Source organism: Tachypleus tridentatus, chromosome 6, assembly GCF_004210375.1.
Source record: "Tachypleus tridentatus isolate NWPU-2018 chromosome 6, ASM421037v1, whole genome shotgun sequence".
Classification (NCBI taxonomy): domain Eukaryota; kingdom Metazoa; phylum Arthropoda; class Merostomata; order Xiphosura; family Limulidae; genus Tachypleus; species Tachypleus tridentatus.
This window is the reverse complement of record NC_134830.1, coordinates 2,396,955-2,424,802: the sequence shown is the minus strand read 5'-3', so window position 1 is coordinate 2,424,802 and position 27,848 is coordinate 2,396,955. Positions and strand designations below refer to the sequence as shown.

General features: G+C 33.4%; 1 protein-coding gene and 1 long non-coding RNA gene across 3 annotated transcripts in view; one reads left to right on the top strand and one right to left on the bottom strand.

The window, feature by feature from the left end:
* Positions 1-19,253, top strand: part of LOC143251831 (putative methyltransferase NSUN7) — a 32,191-nt gene extending 12,938 nt beyond the window's left edge. Inside the window, exons 5-6 of the mRNA XM_076503078.1 lie at positions 11,468-11,808; positions 18,400-19,253. Of these exons, the coding sequence (XP_076359193.1) occupies positions 11,468-11,808; positions 18,400-18,903 (845 nt within the window). The 3' untranslated portion in view covers positions 18,904-19,253. The remainder of the gene's footprint in view (positions 1-11,467; positions 11,809-18,399) is intronic.
* Positions 19,254-19,981: 728 nt separating this feature from the next.
* Positions 19,982-22,210, bottom strand: LOC143251832 (uncharacterized). Of its 2 annotated transcripts, none has more exons than XR_013028659.1 (3): positions 22,020-22,210; positions 21,312-21,410; positions 19,982-20,990 (listed from the first exon to the last, which is right to left on the bottom strand). It is a non-coding gene; the product is annotated as an uncharacterized LOC143251832 (long non-coding RNA). The 2 variants fall into 2 exon arrangements; XR_013028660.1 differs by having other exon boundaries at positions 19,982-20,987.
* Positions 22,211-27,848: the final 5,638 nt, after the last annotated feature.

Sequence of the window (27,848 nt, the reverse complement as noted above, 5' to 3'; positions counted from 1 at the left end):
ATTAGATCATGCTATGAAACGTTAGTGTATACAGTATTAGATCATGCTATGAAACGTTATTGTATATAGTATTAGATCATGCTATGAAACGTTAGTGTATATAGTATTAGATCATGCTATGAAACGTTAGTGTATACAGTATTAGATCATGCTATGAAACGTTAGTGTATATAGTATTAGATCATGCTATGAAACGTTAGTGTATATAGTATTAGATCATGCTATAAAACGTTAGTGTATATAGTATTAGATCATGTTATGAAACGTTAGTGTATACAGTATTAGATCATGTTATGAAACGTTAGTGTATATAGTATTAGATCATGCTATGAAACGTTAGTGTATATAGTATTAGATCATGCTATGAAACGTTAGTGTATATAGTATTAGATCATGCAATGAAACGTTAGTGTATATAGTATTAGATCATGCTATGAAACGTTAGTGTATATAGTATTAGATCATGCTATGAAACGTTAGTGTATATAGTATTAGATCATGCAATCAAACGTTAGTGTATATAGTATTAGATCATGCTATGAAACGTTAGTGTACACAGTATTAGATCATGCTATGAAACGTTAGTGTATACAGTATTAGATCATGTTATGAAACGTTAGTGTATATAGTATTAGATCATGCAATAAAACGTTAGTGTATATAGTATTAGATCATGCTATGAAACGTCAGTATATACAGTATCAGATCATGCAATAAAAGGTTAGCGTATGCAGTATTAGATCATGTTATGAAACGTTAGTGTATATAGTATTAGATCATGCTATGAAACGTTAGTGTATATAGTATTAGATCATGCTATGAAACGTTAGTATATACAGTATTAGATCATGCTACGAAACCTTAGTGTATATAGTATTAGATCATGCTATGAAACGTCAGTGTATACAGTATTAGATCGTGCTATGAAACGTCAGTGTATTAGATCACGTTATGAAACCTTAATGTATATAGTATAAGATCATGTTATGAAACGTTAGTGTATATAGTATTAGATCATGTTATGAAACGTTAGTGTATATAGTATTAGATCATGCTATGAAACGTTAGTGTATATAGTATTAGATCATGCTATGAAACGTTAGTGTATATAGTATTAGATCATGCAATGAAACGTTAGTGTATACAGTATTAGATCACGCTATGAAACTTTTGTGTTTACAGTATTAGATCATGCTATGAAACGTTAGTGTATATAGTATTAGATCATGCTATGAAACGTTAGTGTATATAGTATTAGATCATGCAATGAAACGTTAGTGTATATAGTATTAGATCATGCTATGAAACTTTAGCGTAATTTACGTAATTAATATTCATTTGGTATATTAATCTCATCAACATATTACTTTCTCTTTCGTTCTTGTTGAAATAAAAAACCTAAATCACATTGTGTTCAGTAAGTAACCTTCTCATGCGAATTATAAAGGAATTAATGAACGTCTCTAGTACCACCTAGTGACGTAGAAAAGTTAAATGGTTATTCGATGCTCTAACATTTCTGTGGTGATATTGTTATTTCTTATAGTTGTTTGGTGATACATTGTTGCACACTATTGTGTTTAAATTCAAAATAATTAAATCTATTTTATTCGATTTAATCCAGTGACGTAACATGGGTCTCATGTTATTAAACGTTTTGAGTTTATCAAGGTTGCTACATGGTCAATTAGTTATAATTATTAAATTATGTTAATCAGATTTTGTTTGAATACAATATCTATAGATTAACACATTATTGGGACAAAAGAGGGAACATGAAATCAACAAATTAAATTGCATCCCCAAAGAATTCGGTGGTTTAACGTGGACAGTTGTGTGTTTATTAAAGTAGGATTTAGTATTCACACTGTGAAGATGACAAAACCTGTTTAACGTGGACAGTTGTGTGTATATTAAAGTAGGATTTAGTATTCACACTATGAAGGTGACAAAACCATAATTAACGTGGACAGTTGTGTGTTTATTAAAGTAGGATTTAGTATTCACACTGTGAAAATGACAAAACATGTGTAACGTGGACAATTATGTGTTTATTAAAGTAGGATTTAGTATTCACACTGTGAAGATGACAAAATCTGTGTAACGTAGACAGTTGTGTATTTATTAAAGTATGATTTAGTATTCACACTGTGAAGATGACAAAACCTGTATAACGTGGACAGTTGTGTGTTTATTAAATTAGGATTTAGTATTCACACTGTGAAGATGACAAAACCTGTGTAACGTAGACAGTTGTGTGTTTATTAAAATAGGATTTAGTATTCACACTGTGAAGATGACAAAATCTGTGTAACGTGGACAGTTGTGTGTTTATTAAAGTAGGATTTAGTATTCACACTGTGAAGATGACAAAACCTGTATAACGTGGACAATTGTGTGTTTATTAAAGTAGGATTTAGTATTCACACTGTGAAGATGACAAAATTCGTATAGTGTGGACAATTGTGTGTTTATTAAAGTAGGATTTAGTATTCACACTGTGAAGATGACAAAACCCGTATAGTGTGGACAATTGTGTGTTTATTAAAGTAGGTATTTAGTATTCACACTGTGAAGATGACAAAACCTGTGTAACGTGGACAGTTGTGTATTTATTAAAGTATGATTTAGTATTCACACTGTGAAGATGACAAAACCTGTATAACGTGGACGGTTGTGTGTTTATTAAATTAGGATTTAATATTCACACTTTGAAGATGACAAAACCTGTATAACGTGGACAGTTGTGTGTTTATTAAAGTAGGATTTAGTATTCACACTGTGAAGATGACAAAATCTGTGTAACGTGGACAGTTGTGTGTTTATTAAAGTAGGATTTAGTATTCACACTGTGAAGATGATAAAACCTGTGTAACGTGGACAGTTGTGTGTTTATTAAAGTAGGATTTAGTATTCACACTGTGAAGATGACAAAACCTGTGTAACGTGGACAGTTGTGTGTTTATTAAAGCAGGATTTAGTATTCACACTGTGAAGATGACAAAACCTGTATAACGTGGACAGTTGAGTGTTTATTAAAGTAGGATTTAGTATTCACACTGTGAAGATGACAAAACCTGTGTAACGTGGACAGTTGTGTGTTTATTAAAGTAGGATTTAGTACTCACACTGTGAAAATGACAAAACCTGTATAACGTGGACAGTTGAGTGTTTATTAAAGTAGGATTTAGTATTCACACTGTGAAGATGACAAAACCTGTGTAACGTAGACAGTTGTGTGTTTATTAAAGTAAGATTTAGTATTCACACTGTGAAGATGACAAAACCTGTATAACGTGGACAGTTGTGTGTTTATTAAAGTAGGATTTAGTATTCACACTATGAAGGTGACAAAACCATATTTAACCTGGACAGTTGTGTGTTTATTAAAGTAGGATTTAGTATTCACACTGTGAAGATGACAAAACCTGTGTAACGTGGACAGTTGTGTGTTTATTAAAGTAGGATTTAGTATTCACACTGTGAAGATGACAAAACCTGTATAACGTGGACAGTTGTGTGTTTATTAAAGTAGGATTTAGTATTCACACTGTGAAGATGACAAAACCTGTGTAACGTGAACAGTTGTGTGTTTATTAAAGTAGGATTTAGTATTCACACTGTGAAGATGACAAAACCCGTATAGTGTGGACAATTGTGTGTTTATTAAAGTAGGATTTAGTATTCACACTGTGAAGATGACAAAACCCGTATAGTGTGGACAATTGTGTGTTTATTAAAGTAGGATTTAGTATTCACACTGTGAAGATGACAAAACCATATGTAACGTGGACAGTTGTGTGTTTATTAAAGTAGGATTTAGTATTCACACTGTGAAGATGACAAAACCTGTGTAACGTGGACAGTTGTGTGTTTATTAAAGTGGGATTTAGTATTCACACTGTGAAGATGACAAAACCTGTATACGTGGACAGTTGTGTGTTTATTAAATTAGGATTTAGTATTCACACTGTGAAGATGACAAAACCTGTGTAACGTGAACAGTTGTGTGTTTATTAAAGTAGGATTTAGTATTCACACTGTGAAGATGACAAAACCTGTGTAACGTGGACAGTTGTGTGTTTATTAAAGTAGGATTTAGTATTCACACTGTGAAGATGACAAAACCTGTATAACGTGGACAGTTGTGTGTTTATTAAAGTAGGATTTAGTATTCACACTGTGAAGATGACAAAACCCGTATAGTGTGGACAATTGTGTGTTTATTAAAGTAGGATTTAGTATTCACACTGTGAAGATGACAAAACCTGTGTAACGTGGACAGTTGTGTGTTTATTAAAGTGGGATTTAGTATTCACACTGTGAAGATGACAAAACCTGTGTAACGTGGACAGTTGTGTGTTTATTAAAGTAGGATTTAGTATTCACACTGTGAAGATGACAAAACCTGTGTAACGTGGACAGTTGTGTGTTTATTAAAGTAGGATTTAGTATTCACACTATGAAGGTGACAAAACCATATTTAACCTGGACAGTTGTGTGTTTATTAAAGTAGGATTTAGTATTCACACTGTGAAGATGACAAAACCCGTATAGTGTGGACAATTGTGTGTTTATTAAAGTAGGATTTAGTATTCACACTGTGAAGATGACAAAACCTGTGTAACGTGAACAGTTGTGTGTTTATTAAAGTAGGATTTAGTATTCACACTGTGAAGATGACAAAACCCGTATAACTTGGACAATTGTGTGTTTATTAAAGTAGGATTTAGTATTCACACTGTGAAGATTACAAAACCTGTGTAACGTGGACAATTGTGTGTTTATTAAAGTAGGATTTAGTATTTACAGTGTGAAGATGACAAAACCTGTGTAACGTGGAGAGTTGTGTGTTTATTAAAGTAGGATTTAGTATTCACACTGTGAAGATGACAAAACCTGTGTAACGTGGACAGTTGTGTGTTTATTAAAGTAAGATTTAGTATTCACACTGTGAAGATGACAAAACCATATTTAATGTGGACAGTTGTGTGTTTATTAAAGTAGGATTTAGTATTCACACTGTGAAGATGACAAAACCTGTGTAACGTGGACAGTTGTGTGTTTATTAAAGTAGGATTTAGTATTCACACTGTGAAGATGACAAAACCTGTATAGTGTGGACAATTGTGTGTTTATTAAAGTAGGATTTAGTATTCACACTGTGAAGATGACAAAACCTGTGTAACGTGGACAGTTGTGTGTTTATTAAAGTAGGATTTAGTATTCACACTGTGAAGATGACAAAACCTGTGTAGTGTGAACAATTGTGTGTTTATTAAAGTAGGATTTAGTATTCACACTGTGAAGATGACAAAACCCGTATAGTGTGGACAATTGTGTGTTTATTAAAGTAGGATTTAGTATTCACACTGTGAAGATGACAAAACCTGTGTAACGTGAAGAGTTGTGTGTTTATTAAAGTAGGATTTAGTATTCACACTGTGAAGATGACAAAACCTGTGTAACGTGGACAGTTGTGTGTTTATTAAAGTAGGATTTAGTATTCACACTGTGAAGATTACAAAACCATGTGTAACGTGGACAGTTGTGTGTTTATTAAAGTAGGATTTAGTATTCACACTGTGAAGATGACAAAACCTGTGTAACGTGGACAGTTGTGTGTTTATTAAAGTAGGATTTAGTATTCACACTGTGAAGATGACAAAACCTGTATAACTGTGGACAGTTGTGTGTTTATTAAAGTAGGATTTAGTATTCACACTGTGAAGATGACAAAACCTGTGTAACGTGAACAGTTGTGTGTTTATTAAAGTAGGATTTAGTATTCACACTGTGAAGATAACAAAACCTGTGTAACGTGGACAGTTGTGTGTTTATTAAAGTAGGATTTAGTATTCACACTGTGAAGATGACAAAACCTGTGTAACGTGGACAGTTGTGTGTTTATTAAAGTAGGATTTAGTATTCACACTGTGAAGATGACAAAACCTGTGTAACGTGGACAGTTGTGTGTTTATTAAAGTAGGATTTAGTATTCACACTGTGAAGATGACAAAACCTGTGTAACTTGGACAGTTGTGTGTTTATTAAAGTAGGATTTAGTATTCACACTGTGAAGATTACAAAACCTGTGTAACGTGGACAGTTGTGTGTTTATTAAAGTAGGATTTAGTATTCACACTGTGAAGATGACAAAACCTGTGTAACGTGGACAGTTGTGTGTTTATTAAAGTAGGATTTAGTATTCACACTGTGAAGATGACAAAACCTGTGTAACTTGGACAGTTGTGTGTTTATTAAAGTAGGATTTAGTATTCACACTGTGAAGATGACAAAACCTGTGTAATGTGGACAGTTGTGTGTTTATTAAAGTAGGATTTAGTATTCACACTGTGAAGATGACAAAACCTGTGTAACGTGGACAGTTGTGTGTTTATTAAAGTAGGATTTAGTATTCACACTGTGAAGATGACAAAACCTGTATAACGTGGACAGTTGTGTGTTTATTAAAGTAGGATTTAGTATTCACACTGTGAAGATGACAAAACCTGTGTAACGTAGACAGTTGTGTGTTTTTTAAAGTAGGATTTAGTATTCACACTGTGAAGATGACAAAACCTGTGTAACGTGGACAGTTGTGTGTTTATTAAAGTAGGATTTAGTATTCACACTGTGAAGATGACAAAACCTGTGTAACGTGGACAGTTGTGTGTTTATTAAAGTAGGATTTAGTATTCACACTGTGAAGATGACAAAACCTGTGTAACGTGGACAGTTGTGTGTTTATTAAAGTAGGATTTAGTATTCACACTGTGAAGATGACAAAACCTGTGTAACGTGGACAGTTGTGTGTTTATTAAAGTAGGATTTAGTATTCACACTGTGAAGATTACAAAACCTGTGTAACGTGGACAGTTGTGTGTTTATTAAAGTAGGATTTAGTATTCACACTGTGAAGATGACAAAACCTGTGTAACGTGGACAATTGTGTGTTTATTAAAGTAGGATTTAGTATTTACAGTGTGAAGATGACAAAACCTGTGTAACGTAGACAGTTGTGTGTTTATTAAAGTAGGATTTAGTATTCACACTGTGAAGATAACAAAACCTGTGTAACGTAGACAGTTGTGTGTTTATTAAAGTAGGATTTAGTATTCACACTGTGAAGATGACAAAACCTGTGTAACGTGAACAGTTGTGGGTTTATTAAAGTAGGATTTAGTATTCAAACTGTGAAGATGACAAAACCTGTCTAATGTGGACAGTTGTCGGTTTATTAAAGTAGGATTTAGTATTCACACTGTGAAGATGGAAAAACCTGTGTAACGTGGACAGTTGTGTGTTTATTAAAGTAGGATTTAGTATTCACACTGCGAAGATGGAAAAACCTGTGTAACGTGGACAGTTGTGTGTTTATTAAAGTAGGATTTAGTATTCACACTGTGAAGATGGAAAAACCTGTGTAACGTGGACAGTTGTGTGTTTATTAAAGTAGGATTTAGTATTCACACTGTGAAAATGACAAAACCTGTGTAACGTGGACAGTTGTGTGTTTATTAAAGTAGGATTTAGTATTCACACTGTGAAGATGACAAAACCTGTGTAACGTGAACAGTTGTGTGTTTATTAAAGTAGGATTTAGTATTCACACTGTGAAGATGACAAAACCTGTGTAACGTGAACAATTGTGTGTTTATTAAAGTAGGATTTAGTATTCACAATGTGAAGATGAAAAAACCTGTGTAACGTAGACAGTTGTGTGTTTATTAAAGTAGGATTTAGTATTCACACTGTGAAGATGACAAAACCTGTGTAACGTGAACAGTTGTGTGTTTATTAAAGTAGGATTTAGTATTCACACTGTGAAGATGACAAAACCTGTGTAACGTGGACAGTTGTGTGTTTATTAAAGTAGTATTTAGTATTCACACTGTGAAGATGACAAAACCTGTATAACGTGGACGGTTGCGTGTTTATTAAAGTAGGATTTAATATTCACACTTTGAAGATGACAAAACCTGTATAACGTGGACAGTTGCGTGTTTATTAAAGTAGGATTTAGTATTCACACTGTTAAGATGACAAAACCTGTGTAACGTGGACAGTTGCGTGTTTATTAAAGTAGGATTTAGTATTCACACTGTGAAGATTACAAAACCTGTGTAACGTGGACAGTTGTGTGTTTATTAAATTAGGATTTAGTATTCACACTGTGAAGATGACAAAACCTGTGTAACGTGGACAGTTGTGTGTTTATTTAAGTAGGATTTAGTATTCACACTGTGAAGATGACAAAACCTGTATAACGTGGACAGTTGCGTGTTTATTAAAGTAGTATTTAGTATTCACACTGTGAAGATGACAAAACCTGTGTAACGTGGACAGTTGTATGTTTATTAAAGTAGGATTTAATATTCACACTGTGATGATGACAAAACCTGTGTAACGTGGACAGTTGTGTGTTTATTAAAGTAGTATTTAGTATTCACACTGTGAAGATGACAAAACCTGTATAACGTGGACTGTTGCGTGTTTATTAAAGTAGGATTTAATATTCACACTTTGAAGATGACAAAACCTGTATAACGTGGACAGTTGCGTGTTTATTAAAGTAGGATTTAGTATTCACACTGTGAAGATGACAAAACCTGTGTAACGTGGACAGTTGCGTGTTTATTAAAGTAGGATTTAGTATTCACACTGTGAAGATGACAAAACCTGTGTAACGTGGACAGTTGTGTGTTTATTAAATTAGGATTTAGTATTCACACTGTGAAGATGACAAAACCTGTGTAACGTGGACAGTTGTGTGTTTATTTAAGTAGGATTTAGTATTCACACTGTGAAAATGACAAAACCTGTATAACGTGGACAGTTGCGTGTTTATTAAAGTAGGATTTAGTATTCACACTGTGAAGATGACAAAACCTGTGTAACGTGGACAGTTGTATGTTTATTAAAGTAGGATTTAATATTCACACTGTGAAGATGACAAAACCTGTGTAACGTGGACAGTTGTGTGTTTATTAAAGTAGGATTTAGTATTCACACTGTGAAGATGACAAAACCTGCGATCTTGCCTAACGGTCATTATGTTCGTAAACAGAAGGAAGTTGAATCAGAAGAAAAATAACCACTATTTGGCAAAAACTGGTAACAATATATGACATTCCACTTAATACCAAATTTATTCAAAAACCAGACGCAAAACTGAGGTCTATACTATGTAGAAACTACACTGACAAACACCACACCAACATTATTTATAAAATACAATCTGATAACTGCCACGATTTTGTTATTAGAGAAACAAGTAGAAAAATGGAAACCAGATTCAAAGAACATAAAAAGTCACCTTTACACGTTTTCGAACACTGAAAATCAAATAAACAAAACATAACCATAGAAAACATTCAAATACTAAATAAAGAAACAAACATAAACAAACGATAAATTAAAGAAGCCTTACTTATACAACAATTCGAGCCCAAAATAAACCAATACAAAAGAACACCTTTATACCTATATTAATAAATATAATCAAACATCTAAGCAGGCCCTCTACATTCCTACACTGAACTACGCAACCCCCTTCAAACATGTGGTCAGCTTTCGGTCAGTTACTTCTTTCTTTCTTTGTGAACCTAACGATGACCCAAGAAGGTCGAAACGTTGTTCGCCATTCTAGATAAAAATGTTCTCAACCCATACCAGGCGTTTTTACATGATTTATAAGTTATAGACTAATGGAGATGCAGCTATTCAATGTCACTCACCGCCAACTCTTGTGTTACCATTTGTCAATATAAATTGGGTCTGATCTTTACTCACTTTATAACGCCCCCACGATTGAAAGGGCAAGTATGTTTGAGGTAAAAATATATCGATAAGTTATAAGTATGGTATGTATATGTTTAGTGATATTAAATATATAGATGTTTAATCTCAATTTTAACAATACTGGGATATTATAAGAATATAACTTAATTAAAACTGAAGAAAAGACTTTTCAAGATCTTCTGTAAATGTAATTCTACAAAAATGCATATTCTAACTGAGGAAAAAGTTAGGACACCCTACCCCCTAATAGCTAGTGTTACCCCCTTTGGCTGAAATAACTGCAGTGAGATGCTTCTTGTAGCCATCTACCAGTCTCTGTCATCAGTCGGAAGAAAGTTTTTCCTTCTTTTCAATGCAGAATTCTTTCAGCTGTGAGATGTTTCAGGGATTTCTTGCATGTACAGCCCGTTTCAAGTCACCCACAGCATCTCTCTCAATGGGATTAAGATCTGGGCTTTGACTCAGCCATTTTAGGACTCTCCATTTCTTAGTTTTCAACCAGTCCTTTTTGGATTTACTGGTATGTTTTGGGTCTTTGTCGTGTTGCAGGGTCCAGTTCTGCTTCAGCTTTAATTTTCTTACAGATAGTCTCACATGTTCCTCAAGCATCCTGTGATACACAGTAAAATTCATGGTGGATTCTATGATTGTGAGCTGTCCAGGTCTTGCTGCAGTAAAGCAGCCCCAAACCATGACACTTCCACCTCCATGCTTTACAGTTGGTATGAGGTTCTTTTCCTGGAATGCTGTATTTGGTTTACGCCAGACATGTCCTCTGTTCTGGTGTCCAAATAATTCAATTTTGGACTCATCTTTCCAAAGAACATTATTCCAGAAGTCCTGGTCTTTGTCTACATTCTCTCAAACTTCAGTTTGGCCTTCATGTTTTTCTTAGAGAGCAAATGTTTCCTCCTAGCACACCTTCCCGTGCAAGTTAAACTTGTGCAGTCTCTTTCTGATTGTAGAGGTATGCACTTTCACATCAACAGTAGCTAGAGCCTGCTGTAGGTCCTGTGATGACATGTTAGGGTGTTTGGAGACCTCTTTTAGCATCTTGCGGTCTGTTCTCGGAGTGAACTTGCCTGGACGACCAAACCTGTTGGCAGTTGTTTTGAAAACCCTCCACTTGTTGACTATTTTCCGGACAGTGGAATGGCTGATTTCAAAATGTTTTTAAATCCCTTACCAGACTCATAAGCTGCTACAATTTTCTTTCTGAAGGCCTCAGACAGCTCTTTTGTTCTCACCATGGTGCTCACTCTGACTCCAACAGTCCGGAGAACACCAAACTAAATGTCTGAGGTTTAAATAGGGCAAGCCTCATTCAAAATGCTGAGTAACGATCTTCTAATCATGTGCACTTGGTGTGATACACGTGTGTGTGTTGAGCCAATTTAAGTGGGAATAAATGTGGGAGTGTTCTAACTTTTTCCTCAGTTAGAATATGCATTTTTGTAGAATTACATTTACAGAAGATCTTGAAAAGTCTTCAGTTTTAATTGTTTAGTTATATTCCTATATTCTCTCAGTATTGTTAAAATTGAGATTAAATATCTATATATCCATAAATGTTACAAAAATACATAGGCTTTCATAAGGTGTCCTAACTTTTTCACATGACTCTATTTTAACTCGTTTCATTTTAACTGATTGTATTTGTTAGTTCCTAGAGTGAGGACTGTTGTGTACGTTACGTATTCTTTGCATGATGAAGAAAACCAAGACGTGGTCCATAGAGCCATGTGCTCAGCGAATTCCTTTATCGAGAATTGTCGCAGTAGTGAGAACACGGGAATAGACGACAGTGATCACGTTTGTTCTGTCAGTCGCTCAGTGTCCGATACATCTGGCGGGGTCAGTTTTGAGATCGTTCGTCCATGTGTCCACATTGACGGCCATGATAGCTCGAAAGTTACTAAGGAAGACGAGATTAAAGAACCATTTATCAGAATTCTCCCGACTGGAAGTTCTAACGGTTGTTTTATCGCTGTGATGATCAAAAAGGTAATTTTGATGTCTGTGTGTTCTTCTAACTCACGTGACGTTTCATTATTTTTAATGTCCTGATTAAATGCGGATTTTAACAGTTCGGTTAATGTTCGAACCAAGTGCTCCTTTGTTAAAAGTGAGGGATATAAAAGAGAAACTCAGGAACTAACTGGGTAGGAAAATTGTTTATTAAACAAAGTAGGGGGAGAACAAACCGTTTCTGCTCTTTTAAGTTTGGTTACGGACCTATGGTACAAATTATCTTACTAATAAAGTTATAAGTAACTTTCGACAAATTTTCACATTGAGAATCATTCATCTGTTTCCTAAATTCATTATGTCTGGTGGTTACTGGTGATCTACACTCAACAATAACGTTTTTAGAGTAAGGCTTTTTTTTTTTCTCAGAATTTAACAAAACCAACGTGTAACCGGTGACTGTCTTTCTTTCTTTTTGTAACCTTTCTCTGTTTGTTTGTTTTGGAATTTTGCACAAAGCTACTCGAGGGCTATCTGCGCTAGCCGTCCCTAATTTAGCAGTGTAAGACTAGAGGGAAGGCAGCTAGTCATCACCACCCACCGCCAACTCTTGGGCTACTCTTTTACCAACGAATAGTGGGATTGACCGTCACATTATACACCCCTACGGCTGGGAGGGCGAGCATGTTTAGCGCAACGCGGGCGCGAACCCGCGACCATCAGATTACGAGTCACACGCCTTACGCGCTTGGCCATGCCAGGCCACCTTTCTCTGAGAAATAATTACTGCGTATTTATAAAGTAAGTTTGCTTCAATAAATAGTATTGAATATCCTCATTTATGTTTATAATTCCTCAATCACGTTTCAAACTAAATCCTCGTGTTATGTTTGTATGGTAAGAGCACATGAAACTAATAACTCTGAAGTTTTACTTACTTACCAATATTTGTTAGACATTTTGTCTGTTAGTTTCTCTTTGTTAATAATGTTGTCAAAGTCCGTATTTGTGTTATTTTTTCTTTGTTAGTAATGTTGTGAAAGTCCGTATTTGTGTTAGTTTCTCTTTGTTAGTAATGTTGTCAAAGTCCGTATTTGTGTTAGTTTCTCTTTGTTAGTAACGTTGCCAAAGTGCGAATTTGTGTTAGTTTCTCTTTGTTAGTAACGTTGTCAAAGTCCGTATTTGTGTTAGTTTTTCTTTGTTAGTAATGTTGTCAAAGTCCGTATTTGTGTTAGTTTCTCTTTGTTAATAATGTTGTCAAAGTCCATATTTGTGTTAGTTTCTCTTTGTTAGTAATGTTGTCAAAGTCCGTATTTGTGTTAGTTTCTCTTTGTTAATAATGTTGTCAAAGTCCGTATTTGTGTTAGTTTCTCTTTGTTAGTAATGTTGTGAAAGTCCCTATTTGTGTTAGTTTCTCTTTGTTACTAATGTTGTCAAAGTCCGTATTTGTGTTAGTTTTTCTTTGTTAGTAATGTTGTCAAAGTCCGTATTTGTGTTAGTTTCTCTTTGTTAGTAATGTTGTCAAAGTACGTATTTGTGTTAGTTTCTCTTTGTTAGTAATGTTGTCAAAGTCCGTATTTGTGTTAGTGTTTCTTTGTTATTAATGTTGTCAAAGTCCGTATTTGTGTTAGTTTCTCTTTGTTAGTAATGTTGTCAAAGTCCGTATTTGTGTTAGTTTCTCTTTGTTACTAATGTTGTCAAAGTCCGTATTTGTGTTAGTTTCTCTTTGTTACTAATGTTGTCAAAGTCCGTATTTGTGTTAGTTTTTCTTTGTTAGTAATGTTGTGAAAGTCCGTATTTGTGTTAGTTTCTCTTTGTTAGTAATGTTGTCAAAGTCCGTATTTGTGTTAGTTTCTCTTTGTTAGTAACGTTGCCAAAGTGCGAATTTGTGTTAGTTTCTCTTTGTTAGTAACGTTGTCAAAGTCCGTATTTGTGTTAGTTTTTCTTTGTTAGTAATGTTGTCAAAGTCCGTATTTGTGTTAGTTTCTCTTTGTTAGTAATGTTGTCAAAGTCCGTATTTGTGTTAGTTTTTCTTTGTTATTAATGTTGTCAAAGTCCGTATTTGTGTTAGTTTCTCTTTGTTACTAATGTTGTCAAAGTCCGTATTTGTGTTAGTTTTTCTTTGTTAGTAATGTTGTCAAAGTCCGTATTTGTGTTAGTTTTTCTTTGTTAGTAATGTTGTCAAAGTCCGTATTTGTGTTAGTTTTTCTTTGTTAGTAATGTTGTCAAAGTCCGTATTTGTGTTAGTTTCTCTTTGTTAGTAATGTTGTCAAAGTCCGTATTTCAAAAGTGGAAATTAGTTTCATTTTTTTACAAAGAAGTCCAGTATTTATAGTGACGTCATTGCTGGTAATTAAAAAATGAGTTCTGAAGTAAAGTTTGAAGTTTTTCATATTTTCAAAAGAAATAATCACACAGTTAACACTTGTTATGAAATAATCACACAGTTAACACTTGTTAAGAAATAATCACACAGTTAACACTTGTTAAGAAATAATCACACAGTTAACACTTGTTAAGAAATAATCACACAGTTAACACTTGTTATGAAATAATCACACAGTTAACACTTGTTAAGAAATAATCACACAGTTAACACTTGTTAAGAAATAATCACACAGTTAACACTTGTTATGAAATAATCACACAGTTAACACTTGTTAGAAATAATCACACAGTTAACACTTGTTATGAAATAATCACACAGTTAACACTTGTTAAGAAATAATCACACAATTAACACTTGTTAAGAAATAATCACACAGTTAACACTTGTTAAGAAATAATCACACAATTAACACTTGTTAAGAAATAATCACACAGTTAACAGGTGTTAAGAAATAATCACACAGTTAACACTTGTTAAGAAATAATCACACAGTTAACAGGTGTTAAGAAATAATCACACAGTTAACACTTGTTATGAAATAATCACACAGTTAACACTTGTTAAGAAATAATCACACAGTTAACACTTGTTATGAAATAATCACACAGTTAACACTTGTTAAGAAATAATCACACAGTTAACACTTGTTAAGAAATAATAACACAATTAACACTTGTTAAGAAATAATCACACAGTTAACACTTGTTAAGAAATAATCACACAGTTAACACTTGTTAAGAAATAATCACACAATTAACACTTGTTAAGAAATAATCACACAGTTAACAGGTGTTAAGAAATAATCACACAGTTACCACTTGTTAAGAAATAATCACACAGTTAACACTTGTTAAGAAATAATCACACAGTTAACACTTGTAAGAAATAACACAGTTTGTTAAGAAATAATCACACAGTTAACACTTGTTAAGAAATAATCACACAGTTAACACTTGTTAAGAAATAATCACACAGTTAACACTTGTTAAGAAATAATCACACAGTTAACACTTGTTAAGAAATAATCACACAGTTAACACTTGTTAAGAAATAATCACACAGTTAACACTTGTTAACACTTGTTAAGAAATAATCACACAGTTAACACTTGTTAAGAAATAATCACACAGTTAACACTTGTTAAGAAATAATCACACAGTTAACACTTGTTAAGAAATAATCACACAGTTAACACTTGTTAAGAAATAATCACACAGTTAACACTTGTTAGAAATAATCACACAGTTAACACTTGTTAAGAAATAATCACACAGTTAACACTTGTTAAGAAATAATCACACAGTTAACACTTGTTAAGAAATAATCACAGTTAACACTTGTTAAGAAATAAACACAGTTAACAGGTGTTAAGAAATAATCACACAGTTAACACAGTTGTTTAGAAATAATCACACAGTTAACACTTGTTAAGAAATAATCACACAGTTAACACTTGTTATGAAATAATCACACAGTTAACACTTGTTAAGAAATAATCACACAGTTAACACTTGTTAAGAAATAATCACACAGTTAACACTTGTTAAGAAATAATCACACAGTTAACACTTGTTAAGAAATAATCACACAGTTAACACTTGTTAAGAAATAATCACACAGTTAACACTTGTTAAGAAATAATCACACAGTTAACACTTGTTAAGAAATAATCACACAGTTAACACTTGTTAAGAAATAATCACACAGTTAACACTTGTTAAGAAATAATCACACAGTTAACACTTGTTATGAAATAATCACACAGTTAACACTTGTTAAGAAATAATCACACAGTTAACACTTGTTAAGAAATAATCACACAGTTAACACTTGTTAAGAAATAATCACACAGTTAACACTTGTTATGAAATAATAAGTTCTTGTTAAGAAATAACACAGTTAACACTTGTTAAGAAATAATCACACAGTTAACACTTGTTAGAAATAATCACACAGTTAACATCACACAGTTAACACTTGTTAAGAAATAATCACACAGTTAACACTTGTTAAGAAATAATCACACAGTTAACACTTGTTAAGAAATAATCACACAGTTAACACTAATGTTAACAGAAATAATCACACAGTTAACACTTGTTAAGAAATAATCACACAGTTAACACTTGTTAACACTTGTTAGAAATAATCACACAGTTAACACTTGTTAAGAAATAATCACACAGTTAACACTTGTTAAGAAATAATCACACAGTTAACACTTGTTAAGAAATAATCACACAGTTAACACTTGTTAAGAAATAATCACACAGTTAACACTTGTTAAGAAATAATCACACAGTTAACACTTGTTAAGAAATAATCACACAGTTAACACTTGTTAAGAAATAATCACACAGTTAACACTTGTTAAGAAATAATCACACAGTTAACACTTGTTAAGTTAAGAAATAATCACACAGTTAACACTTGTTAAGAAATAATCACACAGTTAAAGAAATAATCACACAGTTAACACTTGTTAAGAAATAATCACACAGTTAACACTTGTTAAGAAATAATCACACAGTTAACACTTGTTAAGAAATAATCACACAGTTAACACTTGTTAAGAAATAATCACACAGTTAACACTTGTTAAGAAATAATCACACAGTTAACACTTGTTAAGAAATAATCACACAGTTAACACTTGTTAAGAAATAATCACACAGTTAACAGGTGTTAAGAAATAATCACACAGTTAACAAGTTTGGTGTTGTTACCACTTGTTCAAAAATAATCACACAGTTAACACTTGTTAAGAAATAATCACACAGTTAACACTTGTTAAGAAATAATCACACAGTTAACACTTGTTAAGAAATAATCACACAGTTAACACTTGTTATGAAATAATCACACAGTTAACAGTTAACACTTGTTGAAATAATCACACAGTTAACACTTGTTGAAATAATCACACAGTTAACACTTGTTCACAAGAAATAATCACACAGTTAACACTTGTTAAGAAATAATCACACAGTTAACACTTGTTAAGTGTTAAGAAATAATCATCACAATTAACACTTGTTAAGAAATAATCACACAGTTAACAGGTGTTAAGAAATAATCACACAGTTAACAGGTGTTCACACAGTTAACAGAAATAATCACACAGTTAACACTTGTTAAGAAATAATCACACAGTTAACACTTGTTAAGAAATAATCACACAGTTAACACTTGTTATGAAATAATCACACAGTTACCACTTGTTAAGAAATAATCACACAGTTAACACTTGTTGAAATAATCACACAGTTAACACTTGTTAAGAAATAATCACACAGTTAACAGGTGTTAAGAAATAATCACACAGTTAACACTTGTTAAGAAATAATCACACAGTTAACACTTGTTAAGAAATAATAACACAATGTTAACACTTGTTAAGAAATAATCACACAGTTAACACTTGTTAAGAAATAATCACACAGTTAACACTTGTTAAGAAATAATCACACAATTAACACTTGTTAAGAAATAATCACACAGTTAACAGGTGTTAAGAAATAATCACACAGTTAACACTTGTTAAGATACCAGGAGGTTTATTTACAAGTTTGGTGTCTGTCTTCAAACTGTTTTATTAATGTTTTCAGAAAGAAATAATCACACAGTTAACACTTGTTGAGAAATAATCACACAGTTCACACATGTCAAGAAATAATCACACAGTTAACACTTGTTAAGATACCAGGAGGTTTATTTACAAGTTTGGTGTCTGTCTTCAAACTGTTTTATTAATGTTTCAGAAAGAAATAATCACACAGTTAACACTTGTTAAGATACCAGGAGGTTTATTTACAAGTTTGGTGTCTGTCTTCAAACTGTTTTATTAATGTTTTCAAAAGAAATAATCACACAGTTAACACTTGTTAAGATACCAGGAGGTTTATTTACAAGTTTGGTGTCTGTCTTCAAACTGTTTTATTAATGTTTTCAAAAGAAATAATCACACAGTTAACAGGTGTTAAGATACCAGGAGATTTATTTACAAGTTTGGTGTCTGTGTTCAAACTGTTTTATTAATGTTTTCAAAAGAAATAATCACACAGTTAACACTTGTTAAGATACCAGGAGGTTTATTTACAAGTTTGGTGTCTGTGTTCAAACTGTTTTATTAATGGTTTCAGAAAGAAATAATCACACAGTTAACAGGTGTTAATATACCAGGAGGTTTATTTACAAGTTTGGTGTCTGTGTTCAAACTGTTTTATTAATGTTTTCAGAAAGAAATAATCACACAGTTAACAGATGTTAAGAAACCGGTTGAAACAGAAGATTTACCTACAAGTATGGGAGTCAATTATTTACAGCCAGTTGACAAGAAACGAAACCAAAACCTAGCTAGTGACCACAATACAAGAATTAACCGGTTAATACAGAAGTCCCGAGAACCTTCACCCATGGTTCCTAGGTTACTGAGAAACCATAAATTTCGAACGGACCACAAAGGTCATCTCAGAGGTATGGAATTCTTGAAACTCTTTGACCTAACAGTGCGTGGGAGAAGGGTGCGAGCCGCGCCCACAAGTATTCCAGGGAGGGGCAGAGCCTCTCTATATCCATTCCAGGAGAAGCCACCGAGATTGAAGGCTGTAAGGAAACCGTATCCTCTGACTAAGATAGATGTAGGAATGTTCCTGGCTGCAGGGAATGTTCTCTCTGACGTTTATAGGGTTGGAACAAACACCTCCAGCAAGAATAAAGTCACATTATCTGATCAAAACTAAATACAAAATTCTCAGTGTTTGTTTTAATATGGAGACTAACGGAAAGTGTTGTAACTCAAATTATATTGAAAGTACGTAAAGAGCTCATTATTGGTCCAGTGACATTTGGAAAAATGATCTTATAACTGCCTTCCAAGTTTTGAAGTGAGTGGAGAAAAAAAACAGTAAAATTACCAAACATTTCAAGATAGCAGTTTGATAATTTCCATTGCGTTGACAGAACCACAAAGTTTGTAGACTGTCTATAGACGTCCAGATACTATCAGAAAACATAACAATTATTTTAAAAGATAAAATTGAAAAGTTCTGTGAGAAGATATGAAACAATAAAGTTTCTCTGTCATACCAAATTTTGTATTCTTTCTTTCCTAATGTGATAAGGGTAGCTCAGCAACATTTGTATCACTAACAGTATTGAACTATTTTAAAGAGAAACAAACACACTCAAGTAAGAAAGAACATAATGTTAATAACAGGAAGGTAAACACAGATTACTGATGGTGAAACATATGGACAGTCTGTGTCCTTCTGGTGTTAACTGTAACTGGGGAAGTCCACAGATACCAAGGAAAACATTGAACTCTCTACGTCCACGGAAACTGGATACCTGTTAAATGTAACTTTGATGTACCAAAAGTAGGGGACCTTTGTATATATGAAACCGAAACAATGTTAAGTGTAACTTGGATGTACCGAAAGTGGGGGACCTTTGTATATATGAAACCGAAACCATGTTAAGTGTAACTTGGATGTACCGAAAGTGGGGGACCTTTGTATATATGAAACCGAAACCATGTTAAGTGTAACTTGGATGTACCGAAAGTGGGGGACCTTTGTATATATGAAACCGAAACAATGTTAAGTGTAACTTGGATGTACCGAAAGTCGGGAACCTTTGTATATATGAAACCGAAATTGTAACTTCGAGGTACACAAAGTGAGGGACATTTGTATAAATGAAACCGAATCCGTGTTAAGTGTAACTTGGGTGTATCGAAAGTAAAGGACCTTTGTATATGAAACCTAATGTGCTTAAAAAAAGTTCTCTGCTCACAACAAGGACACAACTTTTCACTAGTAATGGTTTGATTATATTTTATTTGAAAACACTTTTGTAATAAGAGTTAAAAAAAAAAAACTGTTTCAATAAACGTTACCACTTTTAATCTACTAAAAACATTACAGTTTATATCAGTAATACATTTGACCACTGGACCTTGAATCATTTTGTGCGTGTGCGTGTGCAACTTGTTAAGCCACATCGGGCTATCTGCTGAGCCAACCGAGAGAAATCGAACGTCTGATTTTAGAGTTGTAAATTCGTGTACTTACCGCTGTAGCAGCGTGTAGGGGTGGGTGGGTGGGTCGCCTTGGTATAATGAGGTACGTCTCACTGAAGGCCACAACCCCACTCGTCTAGTGCAGAATTTTCAGAAACCTAAATTTTTCTACAGTTTTTTTTTTTTTTTAAATGAAGTATGAATACTTCAATCAGTAGTTACTATCACAAACAGCCGCGCCTAGGGCAGAGTTTCTGGGAGTAATAGCTTTCAGAGAGCTTACATTTAAACAGATTTTTTGTCATGCGTACATAACATTTCCACGTGGTATTAAACACACGGTTAGAGTTCAATGAACCTTGTATATGATTATTTCTGAGGTGTAAGGAGGTTTGTAGTTCCTGTAAATATATATCTAAATGTTTGTATAATCATACTTAGTTTCCTTAACTTTCAAAAGTAGTGATTGCTCAAGTACCTTTCTACACAAACCTTTATAACGTTTTAAACTCCGACCCTAAATCCTGCGATAGACAAGGTGAGCGAATTTTATTCTATTCGAACACAACTAACACTAAAGCCAGAATTTTTTATTAAATTTTATTTTCCAAGTTTTTTATCTCGATATATTTAAAACAATAAACAAAGGTTGTTTCTGTAAATAAATTATTATCTGAACTAAACACAGGTCACATTTGCAATTGATATTGTCTCTTTGGTCCCTCTGGTGGCATCATACCGCAGATACTCGACTCATTGGTCACTTCTGAGGGTCACCCGTTGATTCGGAACCGCAGTCTTTGTCTTCTAAAACAAGAGAAGGTTTCTATTACGAGTCTCTAATGTACAAACTAAATCAAAGCTTGTCCATATACTGATCGTTAATAGAAAAATGAACTAAAATTCTCGCCCTTTCTTATGCTGGAAGATGTTCATACAGAGTCGTGGTTCTGGTACAAATATGAACGAGTTAAATTTCAGATTTAAATATATTTAATAAAACAAAGTTCCATTAACACACAGCACGTTCTTAGTTTTTGATTACGTCAGTCATTTAATTTAAGGACTTATTTTCTACACTTCAACGAACCAAACTATCAGTCTTGGCAACACATGTTTAATACTTACGTGGACATCGCGTATCATCTGTACATTTTTTGGTGCACGTGGGACACTCGCAGCCTCCCTCTTTGTTGCACGTGCATTGTTCTTCACACACACACTTTTCTAAGAGAAAAAATAAGTGAGCTTGAAATCAAAACAAAACAGTTTTAATGATTTAAACTTAAGAGCTATCTCGCATTTGTCTCCTTCACGTCTAACACTTCGTGATGACGAGAAACCCACTTGAAGTAAAAACGCAGTCAAGACTCCTAGTAGGGGTATTAGAAATTCAATTAAAGTACAAGTTAGCACCCATACCAACCGCCTTGAGAAAACGAGTATAACACTTGTCTTTCTTAAAATCTACCATTTTACTTGCGTCTTGGAACAAGTAGAATCAAACATCTTTTCACGTGGAAAGCAGAGTTCTGTTCAAACCTAACTGTATCAGTTAAAATAGGGTAAAGCCCGAAGTAAAAATCAGTAACCACTAACCGACAGAATAGTACACGTGTTATTCAAGGTACAAGATACTTGCCTAAACAAAGGACACACACACAGCGTGCGTCTCGTTTTAACGTAATATAATATTTATAAAAAAACGTTTTTGTTTGTTTGCTATTAATCACAGAGCTACACAATGGACTATTTGTTCTTCCCTCACCACGGGTATCGAACCCTGATTTGTAGTATTATAGCTCCCCAGACAACAAAACCAACTACTATACTTACCGCTACACTGACAGGCGGGATCTGGCATGACAGGAATTATTAGATAAAAAAGTTGAGTACAGAAACTATTCTCGATTTCCAACCAACTGAACAATTTTCAAAATAGGCGCTTAATATAACAGAAGTTTTGTGTATATAATTTTCGTGCAGTGTGAAGAAGTTGCGTCTCGTGTGCACAAACCAATGAATGGAGTCTCACAATTTCAACACCAGCCAATTATGACGTCAGAAAATTGGCGCGCCAAGGGCGTATGCACGTGACGTCCTGCACGTTCCACAGTGAAATCAACCACGTGGAAACGATGACACAGCCTCACATTCCTGAATAAAGTTGTAGACAATTAAATGAGTCGCAGACAGGCATTAACTCACCCATGTGAACAAAGAGAGACACGAGCACGCGCACACAAACGGAGAGATACAGAAATAATCATAACAATAAACCCATTAATTTTGTTTTATTTAACAAGTACGTTAGAAAATACAAAGTCCCTTTGGACTCTTCCGGACGCACCAAACGTGCTCGTCCTTTCAGCCGTGGGTGCGTTATAACATTACGGTTAATCCCACTATTCGTTGGTAAAAGTGTAGCCAAAGAGTTGGCGGTGGATGGTGATGACTAGCTGCCTTCTCTCTAGTCTTACACTGCTAAATTAGAGACGGTTAGAGCAGGTAGCCCTCGAGTAGCTTTGTGTGAAATTCAAAACAAACAAACCCTTTGGATTTACTGACTTTAGTTACACATTTTGGTAATTTTTTTTAAGAGGCCATATTTTCAAACTTTGTTAAATCGTCTTTTAAAGGGACAAGCTATTCTCAATAAAATTCATGTGTCCCCGAAATGTGTAAATCATATATGATGCTACTGACTTCTGTACTTACTTTACCTTCGTTTGTGCAACTTTAAAAAATTAGATTTCGATACCCGTGGTGTACATAGTACAGATAACCTATTGTGCAGCTTCGGGCTTAACAACTAATAAACAGATTGTTTCTACAACGCTTTCGTTTTCCACCTTCCTTGAATTATCTTAATTAAACACTAGGGGACACTCAAATTGCTGTAACAGAAGTTACAAACTACAGAAAATCTACACAATCAAATCTAACTGTGTTTTTCATTCAACAAGAACCTAACAGTTCGCACAGTAAACTTCGAACTCACACCAGTATTTTCTGAGTTGTGTCCTCGTTGTTTACAGTTAAGCACAAAGCTACCAAATAGGCCATCTTGTGCTGTCCACCACAGCTAAAAACCCGGTTTTCAGTGTTTTAAGTCCTCAGACATAGCACTGTGCTTCTGAATAACACTGAGTTGTGTAAAACTGATTTTAGGTGTTTCTCGTCCACAACAATGCAGTAAACATCACAGAGTTAAGAACTATACAAAACTAGCAGATACATTCAGTTGATTTTTAAGGTCCACGACCTAAAATTACTCAACTATCAAAGCTTCTATAACTGTCCATAAAGTCGTTTAACACCTATATAATTAATTATAAGTTTACTGAGATCTATTTATAGCCTAATAAATATTAATAAAAGACAATAATTCGTGAGACCCAACAGTTTACTTCAACAAAACACTTAGTAATCTATCAATAATACAAACATGTATATTCAGTGAAACGACTGTCGACAACTTTAAATTAAAATTCAGTCACAATGTTCTGTATATTCACTATTTTAGATTTTAACGTAGAATGTTGTGATTCTTAAAAACAAAAAGATGTAAGAAATGGAATCTCATGAATCCTGGTGCAGCTTTCAATTTCGTACCATGCAATCCGTGTTCAAATGCACTCACCACCACTCTTTCTATTATAAGATGTGAGTGTGGTACCAATCTACTAGCGTGGAGGTTCTGTTTTATGGGTTACTATCCATCTAATCAGCAGCTATCTAGTTATTATATTGAACTGTTTTACAGCTGTCTGGTTATTATATTGAACTATTTTATAGCTGTCTGGTTATTATATTGAACTATTTTACAGCTGTCTGGTTATTATATTGAACTATTTTATGACTGTCTGGTTATTATATTGAACTGTTTTATAGCTGTCTGGTTATTATATTGAACTATTTTATAGCTGTCTGGTTATTATATTGAACTCTTTTATAGCTGTCTGGTTATTATATTGAACTGTTTTACAGCTGTCTGGTTATTTTATTGAACTATTTTATAGTTGTCTGGTTATTATATTGAACTATTTTATGACTGTCTGGTTATTATATTGAACTATTTTATGACTGTCTGGTTATTATATTGAACTGTTTTATAGCTGTCTGGTTATTATATTGAACTATTTTACAGCTGTCTGGTTATTATATTGAACTATTTTACAACTGTCTGGTTATTATATTGAACTATTTTATAGCTGTCTGGTTATTATATTGAACTGTTTTACAGCTGTCTGGTTATTATATTGAACTGTTTTATAGCTGTCTAGTTATTATATTGAACTGTTTTATAGCTGTCTGGTTATTATATTGAACTATTTTACAGCTGTCTGGTTATTATATTGAACTATTTTATAGCTGTCTGGTTATTATATTGAACTATTTTATGACTGTCTGGTTATTATATTGAACTGTTTTATAGCTGTCTGGTTATTATATTGAACTATTTTACAGCTGTCTGGTTATTATATTGAACTATTTTATAGCTGTCTGGTTATTATATTAAACTATTTTATAGCTGTCTGGTTATTATATTGAACTATTTTATGACTGTCTGGTTATTATATTGAACTATTTTATGACTGTCTGGTTATTATATTGAACTGTTTTATAGCTGTCTGGTTATTATATTGAACTATTTTACAGCTGTCTGGTTATTATATTGAAGTATTTTATGACTGTCTGGTTATTATATTGAACTATTTTATGACTGTCTGGTTATTATATTGAACTGTTTTATAGCTGTCTGGTTATTATATTGAACTATTTTACAGCTGTCTGGTTATTATATTGAACTATTTTATAGCTGTCTGGTTATTATATTAAACTATTTTATAGCTGTCTGGTTATTATATTGAACTATTTTATGACTGTCTGGTTATTATATTGAACTATTTTACGACTGTCTGGTTATTATATTGAACTGTTTTATAGCTGTCTGGTTATTATATTGAACTATTTTACAGCTGTCTGGTTATTATATTGAAGTATTTTATGACTGTCTGGTTATTATATTGAACTATTTTATGACTGTCTGGTTATTATATTGAACTGTTTTATAGCTGTCTGGTTATTATATTGAACTATTTTACAGCTGTCTGGTTATTATATTGAACTATTTTATAGCTGTCTGGTTATTATATTAAACTATTTTATAGCTGTCTGGTTATTATATTGAACTATTTTACAGCTGTCTGGTTATTATATTGAACTATTTTATGACTGTCTGGTTATTATATTGAACTGTTTTATAGCTGTCTGGTTATTATATTGAACTATTTTATAGCTGTCTGGTTATTATATTGAACTGTTTTACAGCTGTCTGGTTATTTTATTGAACTATTTTATAGTTGTCTGGTTATTATATTGAACTATTTTATGACTGTCTGGTTATTATATTGAACTGTTTTATAGCTGTCTGGTTATTATATTGAACTATTTTACAGCTGTCTGGTTATTATATTGAACTATTTTATGACTGTCTGGTTATTATATTGAACTGTTTTATAGCTGTCTGGTTATTATATTGAACTATTTTACAGCTGTCTGGTTATTATATTGAACTATTTTACAACTGTCTGGTTATTATATTGAACTATTTTATAGCTGTCTGGTTATTATATTGAACTGTTTTACAGCTGTCTGGTTATTATATTGAACTGTTTTATAGCTGTCTGGTTATTATATTGAACTGTTTTATAGCTGTCTGGTTATTATATTGAACTATTTTATAGCTGTCTAGTTATTATATTGAACTGTTTTATAGCTGTCTGGTTATTATATTGAACTATTTTATGACTGTCTGGTTATTATATTGAACTGTTTTATAGCTGTCTGGTTATTATATTGAACTATTTTACAGCTGTCTGGTTATTATATTGAACTATTTTACAACTGTCTGGTTATTATATCGAACTATTTTATAGCTGTCTGGTTATTATATTGAACTGTTTTACAGCTGTCTGGTTATTATATTGAACTGTTTTATAGCTGTCTAGTTATTATATTGAACTATTTTATAGCTGTCTAGTTATTATATTGAACTGTTTTACAGCTGTCTGGTTATTATATTGAACTGTTTTATAGCTGTCTAGTTATTATATTGAACTGTTTTATAGCTGTCTGGTTATTATATTGAACTATTTTATAGCTGTCTAGTTATTATATTGAACTGTTTTATAGCTTTCTGCTTATCCTATTTGGTGAATTCCGACCTTTATGGGTTTTGAAGTATATTTTGCAGGTCACGCTGTCACTCTTGTTACGACCTTTGTTTGTGTAACCTTAAGATCACAGAGAGGCTAGTTTTGTGTTACATTTGTTGTGTTGAAGAAAGCATACTCCCGGGCTAACCTCTCACTGATTCTACAATTTTCATCTTACAGCCAGAATGACTGCTCGGGCTATGGGGGAAGGGGTAGGTGTCTGGTTTCTTCTGTGTAAACCACGTGACGGGAAGGAGAGAGGGAAATTCCCCGTGTTTCACTGAACCAGTAGCTGATCCCAAAGTACGTTTAAACTAACTATTTCCTCAACCTCCAGCGCTGGGAAGTCCATAAATGGAAATTGTCTTTGGCTCTGTCACATGAAGAATTACTGTGGTTAATGGAGGATGCTGTGTAATCTGTTTTACACTGGTATGCCAGACACATAAATGATAGAAGATTCTAATCCTGGATGGAAAATTCTCTTGTTTTATGAATTTTCTTGGTTGCAGAAAACGTTGATAACTAAGTGTTTTCTTCACAAACCAATATTTTTATAATTGTTCTCTAATCAGTGGTCATCTACCAACACATTAATCATAGAGAGGCATGGGGAACTGTAAAGGTCAGATCAGTTTACAGGGTCAACAGCTATCATATCTGTATAGGTCAGATCAGTGTACAGGGTGAACAACTATCATAACTGTATAGGTCAGATCAGTTTACAACGTCAACAGCTATCATAACTGTATAGGTCAGATCAGTTTACAGGGTCAACAGCTATCATAACTGTATAGGTCAGATCAGTTTACAGGGTCAACAGCTATCATAACTGTATAGGTCAGATCAGTGTACAGGGTGAACAACTATCATAACTGTATAGGTCAGATCAGTTTACAACGTCAACAGCTATCATAACTGTATAGGTCAGATCAGTTTACAGGGTCAACAGCTATCATAACTGTATAGGTCAGATCAGTTTACAACGTCAACAGCTATCATAACTGTATAGGTCAGATCAGTTTACAACGTCAACAGCTATCATAACTGTATAGGTCAGATCAGTTTACAGGGTCAACAGCTATCATAACTGTATAGGTCATGTTATATTTCAGGGTCAACAACTATCATAATTGTATAGGTCACATCAGTTTACAGGGTCAACAACCATCATAACTGTATAGGTCATGTCATATTTCAGGGTCAACAACTATCATAATTGTATAGGTCACATCAGTTTACAGGGTCAACAACCATCATAACTGCATAAGTCATATCAGATTACAAGCTAAACAACCATCGTAACTGTATAGATAGGTCATGTCATATTATAGGGTCAAGAACCATTATTATTGTATGGGTCACATCAGTTTACAGGGTTAATTCATATCTCAAGTTGAATCATTCTCATTGGTCGTTGGAGGCGGTACTTCATAAGTGGTTC